The sequence below is a fragment of the Microtus ochrogaster genome, chromosome X (assembly GCF_000317375.1).
Source record: "Microtus ochrogaster isolate Prairie Vole_2 chromosome X, MicOch1.0, whole genome shotgun sequence".
In the NCBI taxonomy this organism is placed as follows: domain Eukaryota; kingdom Metazoa; phylum Chordata; class Mammalia; order Rodentia; family Cricetidae; genus Microtus; species Microtus ochrogaster.
Window position 1 is genome coordinate 52,097,311 of NC_022026.1, and position 11,255 is coordinate 52,108,565.

At 42.2% G+C, this 11,255-nt stretch overlaps 1 protein-coding gene across 4 annotated transcripts in view; it reads left to right on the forward strand.

The window, feature by feature from the left end:
- The window catches only part of Sms (spermine synthase), a 71,388-nt gene extending 63,020 nt beyond the window's left edge, over window positions 1-8,368 (forward strand). For all 4 annotated transcript variants that reach the window (XM_005358815.2, XM_026784868.1, XM_026784867.1 and 1 more), the window contains exons 10-11: window positions 6,056-6,171; window positions 7,415-8,368. In XM_005358815.2, coding sequence (XP_005358872.1) covers window positions 6,056-6,171; window positions 7,415-7,454 — 156 coding nt within the window. In that variant the 3' untranslated portion in view covers window positions 7,455-8,368. The remainder of the gene's footprint in view (window positions 1-6,055; window positions 6,172-7,414) is intronic.
- The last annotated feature ends 2,887 nt before the right edge of the window (window positions 8,369-11,255 follow it).

Below are 11,255 nucleotides of genomic sequence, written 5' to 3' on the forward strand. Positions count from 1 at the left end.
TGGTTGTGAGCCACCATGTGGTTGCTGGGAATTGAACTCAGGACCTTTGGAAGAGCAGGCAATGCTCTTAACCGCTGAGCCATCTCTCCAGCTCCTTCCATAGCATTTCTAACAGACACAATGTTACAATAGATTTTTTTGTTCCTCTGGCTCTTAAAATATTTCTGCACCGTTTCTGTGATGCTCCCTGAGCCTTAGGTTCAGGAGCTGTATTGTAGATGCATCAATTAGGCTGGTTTAGATTTTTAACATAAATTTATTTTTGACTGATCTATAAAAACATAAAAATGATCATTTAGAGTTACCATGTGATGTTTACATGCATGTATATACTGTCTAATTTTTAATCAGGTTAAGCACATGTATCTTCTTAACATATATCACATGTTTGTGCAGAAAACGTTCAGCTTCCTTTCTTGGAACTTTCAAGAACAATGATTCTTGGAATAATCATTAGCTATAGTTACCTTATACTGTGTAATTGCGTGGCAGAACTTCTTATTCCTGTACAACTGTTAATACCAATTGATGAACTGCTTTTAAAGATTATTGGTGTATTTAAATACCCAGAATAGTTAGAAGTCTCTTTTTTTCTTGAAAGCACTTTTCTGCAGACTCTAGTCTGTTCTATTTCATGGGATCTGAGAAGAAGAATGCTGGAAAGAAGAGGGGGCTGGAGAAATGGCTCAGTGGTTAAGAGCACTGACTGCTCTTCCAAAGGTCCTGAGTTCAATTCCCAGCAACCACATGGTGACTCACAACCATCCGTAAGGAGATCTGGTGCCCTCTTCTGGCCTGTAGGCACACATGCAAACAGAATACTGACAATACTGTAGACATAATAAATAAATAAATAAATAAATAAATAAATAAATAAATAAATAAATAAGAACTTAGAATACACAAGACACCTAAAGTTCCAGCTTGTCCTGTTTTCCTTCTCTTCCCACTGCGTGTAAAGCCTGTGGGCACAGGGTACCTTAAAGCCAGGGTCTACACACTGTAGGCCAGATGTGGCTCCCTGCTCTTTTTGAGTTTCTTGATAAACAGCCATGCCATTTGTTTTGTGCTCTAGGAGCAATGTGCTGTCTAAAGTGTGACCTCTCTGCCCCTTTATGGAGGAAGTTGGTAGGCCTCTGTTTTATGTAGGTTGTTGATGGTGAAACTGACTCATACAAGGATTGTACTGTAAAAGCAATGCAGATTGAGTTAGTTGGACTTTTGGGAGCATGATTATCATATTCCCCTGTCTCCACATTTCCACAACTAGAAGAAAGTCTCAAGCAGGTTAATTGAGGAAACATGAGGCTCTAGGATCTTATAACCAAACAGAGACTTGCCAGGATCGGCATGGGTTGGATCTGGAGCTCCGGCTAAGAGTAGTGAAAAAAAATGATGAAAAGAAAGAACAGGATACCTCTGCATGGAGAAGCTGGGGTCAGGTAGGCTGTGTGCACTCTGATAGAGTTGAGTCAATTACTACAAGCAACCTGGAACCTCTGTGTTTTATTATGTACAGCACAGAGAAAAGAAGTTAGCTTGTCTTGGTAGGAGTATCTATAGGCCAGCAGTTTCAGGTTGTAAACATCTATGGGGAAGAAGTTGTTGTTAGTTTTGAACACACTGATCAATCACTAGCATTAAAACCCTCAAAGAAGGTATTACCATCTCTTTGAATCCCAGCTGGGGAAGACTTTTCGATTCCTTTGGACTGAGGTGCCGCGCACCGCGCCCCCGTGTCTGCGCTCTATGCGCTAGAACTCAGTTCGCGAGCTTCGGGCAAGGGGCTGGAGGTTGAGAATACACATGCAGAGACAGACCGACACTCAGACCTTTAAACACTGGTACCAAAGTCCCTTTATTAACACCATGTAGACTTAAATACACTGCAGTCAATGGCCAACAGGTGAAAATCCCATCCTCATCCTCTAAGCTAGGCACAGCGTCTAGTAACTTAAATTAGAAGGTTCTAGGAGGGAAGAGCAGCTGAAGGCCAGGACTCATTAGTCCCAACACTGAGGCATGCCCATGTCAACAATACTTACTAATTCAGGACTACACTACAGGGCTTCCTCTGCTCCAGTACAGAGAGAACAAGCTAGTCATGGGTGCCATCTGCCTATAATCCCAACTGCCTGGGAGCCTGAGGGAAGGGTATTTAAGTATTGATCCTCTGTGAAGCAGTCAGTTTGGAGTAGGTAAAAGGCGCCATCATGGTAGTTTTGTGCTTGCTTGCTAAGGGGAACTGGTGCTTTAGTGTGGGAAACTAATAGAAATGTCCCACGAGAATGCAGCATGTACAAATACTAATGACTGTAACTTTTGTGAACTGTTTCTCTTTTAAACCTCCAGATCAGAAGTCCAAGGCTGTGTTCTTTGCCAAGGATTATCCCAAAGACATCACTGCATACATTCTGTCCTCCCATTCAGTACGAGTGGAGATATAGTGATACCATTTTGTGCCGTCCTGGGCTTGTTTCTTGTGTTGGTCTATGTGCCGCACACTAAGATTCACCTGGTTTAAGAGGCATAAGCCTTACAGGAAGCTGTGGTCACCACCATTCATTCATTGACTTATTCTCTCATCATCATCGATTTCTTTTTGTGGTGAATGACAGACAGGAGTTCTCCCATTGACTTGTACCCTTAGACTCTGCTTATTTTTTTCTACCTGTTGACATACTCAGGTGATAACACTTGATTCTGCCCTTAGCTGGAGTGCGTAGCAGAAAACTGGAGAACGTTAATGGTGTCATGAGGATTTTATATGATTTTCAGAAACTCCTACCAACACATTGCTCGTGTCACAGTGTCAAATTTGTGACATCACTGGCATCATCCTGGGTGCTTGAAAGAAGCCTTACTATCTTGCCACAGAACTTAGGAATGTGCATTTTTGAGGGTAGAAGTTAGGTCTGGGACTTGACCATCTATCTTCTGTCTCCAACCACTTACTTAAAAAAGTAATAGGCAGCTGGGAAATGGTGGTGCACACCTTTAATCCCAGCACTTGGGATGCAGAGGCAGGCGGATCTCTGAGTTCGAGGACAGCCTGGTCTACAGGAGCTAGTTCCAGGACAGGCTGTAAAACTACAGCAAAACCCTGTCTTGAAAACCAAAAAAGAAAAAAAAACAGGCTGCTACATACAAAAATGGGTATGTAACACACATGGAAACCACAGTGAAAAATGGAGCAAATTCCTGACCACTCCCATAGCTTGGACTGTTCATTATCAGTACCCTTTAGACATCTGTAATCCTTGCTAAAGCTTTACTGCTTTCTCGAAGTAATCCATCATTAGCATCATTTGAAAAATTTCTTCATTTATTTTTATTTTATCTTTCAAATTATATGTATGTAAGTATGGGTGCCTGCAGAGTCCAGAAGAGAGTGTTAAATTCCCTGGAGCTGGAGTCACGAGAATTCATGAGCCCACTGACACGAGTGTGGAAAACTGAACCTCTTGAATGTCTGTAATCCCGTTATGTGCTTTTCACCACCGAGTTGTCTTTCCAGCCTCTTGACTGTCAGCTTTTCTTTTTAACTTTTTAAAGCTGTGCATACTGGCATAGGCCTTTTATCCCAGCACTTGGGAGACAGAAGCAGGTAGATCTTTCTGAGTCTGAGGCCAGTCTGTTTTTTTTTTTAAATATTTATTTATTTACTCATTATGTATACAGTGTTCTGTCTGCCTGTATGCCTGCAGGCCAGAAGAGGGCACCAGACCTCATTACAGATGGTTGTGAGCCACCATATGGTTGCCGGGAATTGAACTCAGGACCTTTGGAAGAGCAGGCAATGCTCTTAACCGCTGAGCCATCTCTCCTGCCCGACCAGTCTGTTTTTGTAGAGAGTTCCAGAATAGCCAGTGCTACACAGAGAAACTTTGTCTCATAAAACGAAAAAAAAAAAAACAACTGAATAAAGTGTGTGTGTGTGTGTGTGTGTGTGTGTGTGTGCGCGTGTGCGTGTGAGTACAAATACTCTCTCAGGCCACTGAGATCAGATCCCCTGGAGCTGCATTTACTTGTGATTGTGGGTACTGGAATCTGAATTCAGGTTCTCTGCATGGGCAGTAAGTATTCTTAACCACTGAGCCATCTTTTCTTTCTTGTCCTTTAGTGTCAATTCTCAAAAATTTTTGTACATTTTGTAGTTCACATGAGTGTGATTTTTTTTTTACTGTTTAGTTTTGCTTGCATAAGATTTGTTATTTTTAATGATGTATATATATATATATATATATATATATATGTGGGCTATGTGCGAGCAAATATGCAGATGACCTTGGAAACTAGAGGTATCGGGTCACTCTAGACGTAGAGTTAATAGGCAGTTGTGAGCCGTCAAACATGGGTGCTGAGAACTGAACTTGGGTCCTGTAGAAGAGTGGTGAGTGTTCTTAACCACCTCATCAACTGTACTAGTCCCACTGCCCCCTTTTTGAGACCATAGCCTCACTATGCAGCCTTGGCTGGCCTGGAACTGGTTGTATGGAGCAGGCTAGCTGGCCTAACTCAGAGATCCCCTGCCTTTGCCTCTTGAGTACTTGGATTTAAGGCGTGTGCCACCACACCCAGCTGGTTTTGCTTAATTTTGAACCTAATAAGAAACACTCAGATAAGGATTTATATTACAAAAATAGTACAAACTGATTTCAGTTTAAAAATGTAAACAATACAAAAGTTTATAACTAAAAAAGCAAGTGTTAAGTCTAATATGAGAGGTGGAGAATTTTCTAGAACCAAAGCTACTGAACTAATGGATGATTATTTCTTTGCTGTTGGGTTTTGTTTTGGAACTCCAATGTATCTTTCTTAAAAAGAAAAGAAAAAAATGTTCTATTTATGTAGACAGGAAAGTGAAATTTATCATGTTCCTTTTTTGGGTAGGTCTCTATTTGTGGAGTTTCTTCTTTCCCTTTTTCTTTTGAAAAACTGCTTCTTGACAATGTTGGGAAAGAACAAATTGAAACTTTCCAATTTTTGTACCACATTCTCAGTAAGGAGGTCCGGCCCTCCCATATGTCCTCTTTAAACACAGAGCAGGGTGTCAGGTTTAAGATGGCAGACAACCAGTCAGCTGTACACCTTGGTGGCATTTCCGTTCTATATAGCTTCCCCAGTGGTGATGTGTTCTAAAAACAACCGGACAGTGTTTTCTATTTACGAATTGTAAATTACATGTGTGGTGTTTATATGCTCTCATGGTGAACTTGATGTTGAAACCAAATTATATGCTGGTGAAGGGCACTTTGGCTAAATCCCACTGCAGGACCCTAGATGATGGGTTATTAAACAGGCTGCCACTAAAGGATGACGTTGTGCTAAGTGAATGTGCTAAGTTAAAACCACCAAGGCTGTCTCTTGGAATAGTTCTAACCCATTTTCATGGCTGGATGGCTGCTCTCAGAAGTTCTGATAGCATAGGCCACTTTTGTGAAGTTTTCATCTCACGTTGTTCCTGCAACAGAAGCCTGGCGGCCTGAGTTTGAGGCCCAGAAGCCACGAGAAAGGTAGAAGGAGAGAACTGATTCCAGCATGCGATCTTGAGACTGTCACACTCATGCAGTAACACATGCGCACATCATGTTGGCGCACAATGATAGGAAAGGATGAGGTATGACTGCAATTCTCTGTCAGGACTTTTGTTGTTTAAGTAGCATGGAAAGCAAGAACATTATTTTGATTATTCAGTTTCAATGCAGTTGTGACTATTACTGACAAAAAGTTTACTTTGAGTGGGTTATGTGGATGAATATGCTAAATTGGGTGGTGTGGATACAATGAACTGTGTCACTAATAAGAAATTGGCTTCACTGCTTTCTTTGCTTCATACTTCAGTAATTTGAAATAGCTCCGCAAATGAGGTAGAAAGAGAATGGACTAATGAACCCATAAATAGAATCCAGTGCAATTTGTGGAAGTATTGAGGTCTTATCTCATTTTTTAAAGATGAACTTTTATCTCAAGCTCCAATTGTTCTTCCTTTATTAGAGACCTTCAAGTGAGTATGACTTAGCAATCCCAATGTTTCCTTTTCTCTCTGATTTAGGGGAATTGTGTCAATTTGACTGAAGCCCTGTCACTCTATGAAGAACAGCTGGGGCGCCTGTATTGTCCTGTGGAATTCTCAAAAGAGATTGTCTGTGTCCCTTCATACTTGGAATTGTATCCTTTGACCAAGACATTATGTGCTGCCTTTTCAGAACATCCAAGTCCATCATGTGCTGCCGTTGTTAATCATAACAACAAGCAGAATCAGCTCTGTAGTGTACACACTCTGAGTTTCAAACTTAACTGGGGGCTCTTCCTAGGAACTTGAAAAAGTAGACTTTGTTTCTGAATCTTAGAGACTGGGGCGTCCCTTGTCATTGTTTCCCGGGGGCCTTTAATCATTAAGTCCCACTGATCTAAAGCAGAAACAATTGCTGTCAAAGACAGACGGTAGCCAGGCATATCACCTGGGAACTAGTTAGATATGCAAGCTCTTCTGTCATCACCCCAAATAGAATGTAGGGGTGGAGCCCAAAGGCCAGCTTCCTCAGTCCTCTAGGGTAGTGATGTGTACCCAAAACTCGAGAAATGGTTTGACTTCCCAGAAGCCCACATAAAAGCTTAATGGGCCACCTGTAATCTCAGCATATGAAAGGGAAAATGGAGGATGCCCAGAGTAAGCTGACTAGCAAGACTAGCCATATTTGTAGTAAACTATTGTCCACAGTCAGTAGCTTTCATAGCTGCAAGCTGAGTCCAGGTTTGTTTTTCCATGATGACAGTTGCTATCAGGGAGACCCTGCAATGCTGCTGGCCCTGGGAGTGGCGCTTAGCTCGGGCAGGTAGGAAGCTGGATGCCTAGTAAGAGGCAAGAGCTTTCTTGCCTAAGTCCTCTATGTCTAAAGAGGGGATACTCTGCTGGGTAACCATGTCCTTCAGTGGCTTGTGGAGATTTAGCATCTCCATCTTCACTCTCCCTTGCCTCTTTAGGAAGGGCTTTTTCCTGTTCAGTGCTTTGAGGAATAGGGGTGATAAGGGAGAAGGCTCTGGGTCTTAGAGTCCCATGTCCTTCTGCTCTTCTACTCTTCCACCTTTCCCTGCTGTTTTCTCCTTTCCTTTACGCCCATCCAATTTCCCTTATTCATTCTTCTCCTCACACCGATGCTTCAGACTTTTGGGAGAGCTCCAGAGCAGAAGCAGTAGAACTGAGTAGTGTACTCCTTAGTCTTTGTCCCAAATGGTGGACGGCCCATGCTACAAAGTGCCTTGTTTAAAAGCCCTTTGTCCCATCCCTACAGTGTTCAACTTACGCCCATAAATCCCTGTCCATCTTTCAATTTGTCAGCCTATATACTCATGTTAAGTGGTACCTGCTCTTGCTTGAATGGCCTTTCTTATTCCTTAACTCCCAGTCCAGGTGGGTATTTTACACTGTTTGGAAGAAAGCTAAGCCTTAAAGATGAGCATCCCCTGAATGTCGTGTGCTGCAAGCCACCTTCCTGACTTCCATTTGCTCTGTATGCCATCAACCAAGTCAGGCAACTGGTCATGAATTCCTTCAAGTGTTTGTTTGTTTTTAATTATTATTTTTAATTTAAAAAAGCCAATGGGAAAAATGTATATTTTGATGAGCTAGGGTGTTAATTTTTGAAAGTCATCCGAAGGACAATTAGACAGCCCAGCGAAGACTGTGGAATGCACTGACCCCCTAGAATGTGACTTTAGGATCTATCTTTTTTTTCTCTGTGTGGGGTTTGGGTTTTAGTTTTGGCTTCAGTAGACTTTAATTTGGACATGTGGAGGAATGAACATCATTGTTTGTTCTGGAGAGAAGTTCCTGATAGTGTTTCTCCCCCCCCCACCCCCAAATTGACTTAGATTTTAAAATTTGGTGCTTTCAAAAGACATGATTAGCAGTGCTTCAATTAAAATTACAAAAGAGACCTATCATGTGTTTTGTCCCTTTATTTCAGCCCATTCTCCTCTTCCTTACTTCTGATGGCCTAGACAAAGGGATATTCTAGACTGTGCGCATGTCATGTCTGTGTGGACTGTAGTAGTGACTTCAGGTATCACAGTGGGGAGTGAGCCACAGCCTATTTACCACCTGCCTTATAAAGGTGACCTGAGAATAGCAGAAGATTTTGCCTGACTGCACAGTTGGAAGTCAAAACCTTATTTCTGTTACCATTCTTACTGATGAATTCCATGTAAATACAAACATCTTTATTTGGGGTAGCTGCTCTGAGACTCTGAGAAGACTGCAGGATGTGCAGATGCACAGTAGATAGAGTTCCTGGAGTCCTGTGGTTAAAAGAACAATTTAGGAACTGCTAAGAAAGTGCATGTGGCCAGGCGCTGGTGTCTTACGCCTTTAATCCCAGCACCTGGGACTCAGAGGATCTCTGAGTTTGAGGCCAGCCTGGTCTACAGAATGAGTTCCAGGACAGCCAAGGCTACACAAGGAAACCCTGTCTCAAAAACAAAACAAAAAACCAGAGTGCATGTGAATATCAACTTGGTATTGTATGTATTGTGGATAACAATCCAACCAATTTGAATTGTCTTTCGTATTGTGTGTACAAGATTTATGCTCTATCAATGGAATTGGTTCATTTGTGGTATTTTCACAGTAAGTACAACATTGGAAATGTAATGTTTAGTGAGTTGGATTCAGGGCCAACACTGAACGTTCTTCATTGTTCCTCCTAAGACAGGAACAAATGATCTTTAAAATGGGTGCAGACTTTTGCTGTTCTTTGGATTGCTATGAAAGAAGAAACAATACAGAATAAAAGGAGTTGAGAGTCATGTTCAAATTAGATGAGTTTAACAATAGTTTTTGTTCATGGCTAGGTTAAAAACAGACAAGTAGACACTTCTCCACCCAAATGCTTCTGTAATTTGTGGAAAGACTTTTTATGTTGTGGAGGATTGAAACTGGTTGTACTGCTGCAATTAGAATTTTACTTGGGGCCAATTGTCCCTGCCCCCATTTCACTGTTCCTTTTGAGACAAAATAACAGTCTGTATGTAGCCTGGTCTAACCTGGAGCTTGTTATATAGCCCAAGCTTGCCTGGAACTCTCCTGAGAACTGAGCTTGTACCACCACACCCAGCTCAATTTTTTGCTTCATTGGAGTAAAGAAAAGAAGCATATCAGCTGTAGGGATATATTTTTAATGCAAAGCATGACCTGGTTGGTACTTGAGGAGTAACTTGAGGCTGCAACCACAGATGCACTCATATTTCTGGTGACTCAGGTCCTGCTAAGCCAAGTGATAGGAATGAAGAGGATAAGGTTATGCAAGGCTACTTGGAAAATACATTTGGGAGAAAATAAAGGAAGCGGTGTTGAATTTATCTTGCACGATAAAAGTGAATTCAGACTAATTTCTTGGTCTTTGCTGAAGGAGGATCTCAGTTTTGAACCCTTATTATTTTAACCGAGAAATGTGCAAACTGAAGCAACACTCCCCACCCCCAGCCCTGTGCACTAGCTAAAACCCATCCTTGCTTTGGCTACCTTTTAAAGAAATGCTGATGAGCCAGCAATGCTATTGTTCTTAACTACTCTAGTGTTGTGTGGCATGAAAGTTTCCTTGAACAGTGGGATATATATGTCCTAGCTTTTTAATAAAGACAGACAGATATGGGTAGTGTTTAAAAATTCTATTCAACACAGCAGATAATAGGAATTGATTTATTAAGACATGAAATGCTGCTTTCTCTCGGAAATGTGATTGAGTATTTATAAAACTGATCCAACTGGGCCAGGGGAAAGCTGAGTTGGTGGTGCTTTTAATGGGCTAGAGCACTGTTGATAACAAAATAAGAAAGATGCGGTGTTCCTTCCTGTGTAGTTTGAATAGTCATGTCCTTGCTTTCTCTTTCTCTGCCACACGAGTTTGTATTTCTGCCTGCCAATAAATGGATTGGTTTTATCCTGTTCTCATAAGTGGAGCTGCTCATGTTCATCCAACAGCTTTGTTTTCTAAGCATTTTATTCCCACTGAGTGTTTCTCTCTGGCAAGACTTGCTCAGACAAGGCAACAGTAGTTGGTGATTTTCACTGTGGCATAGCATCCCTCTTGGGACAGCATTTTTTTTTTTTGTGCACCCTGTTCCAGAAGCCAGTTGATTGGCAGTGTTTGATACCTCATTATTGTGTAGGAGTTGCTATGCGGCCTTGAAGAAACACCTGGCCTTTGATCACCCTGTTGCCCAGTGTCCTCTCTCTCTCCCTCTCTCTCTGTCTCTCTCTGGTTTTTCGTGACAGGGTTTCTCTGCAGCTTTGGAGCCTGGCTTGGAACTAGTTTTTGTAGATCAGGCTGGTCTCGAACTCACAGAGATCCGCCTGCCTCTGCCTCCCGAGTGCTGGGATTAAAGACGTGCACCACTACTGGCCAGCCCATTAGTGTCTTCTCTTAAAACCTTACTTATTTTCATGTGCATATGTGAGTGCCTGCCTATGTGTATGTACACCAGGTATGTACCTAGTGCCCGAGGAAGCCAGAAGAGGGAGGCAGATCCTCTGAACCCGGAGTTACAGGTAGCTGTGTACTGTCATGGATGCTAGAAACCAAACCCCGGTTCTCCACAAGAGCAGCGACTGTGCTCTTAACTGATGAGCCATCGCTCCTGTCTGGAGTCTTTGTACCAAATAATAGCTAACATTAATACATTTTTAAATAAACCATGCCCATTTCTGTTACCTTGCTAAGTCTCAAAACTATGTTTGAATGAGATGTTGATACCACTTAATGGGCCAGCCAGCAGTCCAAGGGTAAAATGTGCCTGAGGGTTCCATAGCCAGGCACCAGGTCTTACATATCCCAGGCAAATTTTCTGTGTAGCCTGAGGACAACCTCAAACTTCTAATTCTCCACCTCTACTTCTTGAGGGCTAGGATTATGGACATGCACTTCCAGACCTGTTTTTAGGAGTTCAATAATAAATTTAGGACTCAATATGTGGAAGATTCCTCACAATGTCCCCCTCCCTTGCCCCATTCTAGTATTGGCACTGGTGATTAGACCTAGGTCCTCATGTGTGCTAGACAAGTGCTCTATCACTGAGCTATAGCCTTAATTTTCTTTTTATTTTGAGACAAGGTGGTTGCTAAGTTCTTTCAGGCTGAACCTTGAATGGCTCAGGGAGGCCCTGCACTTCTGAACCTCCTGCTCCAGTTTTCTGAGTACCTGTGCCACTACTGACTTCTCTGAGGATCTTTCTGCCTGCCTACCCTTCCTTCCCTC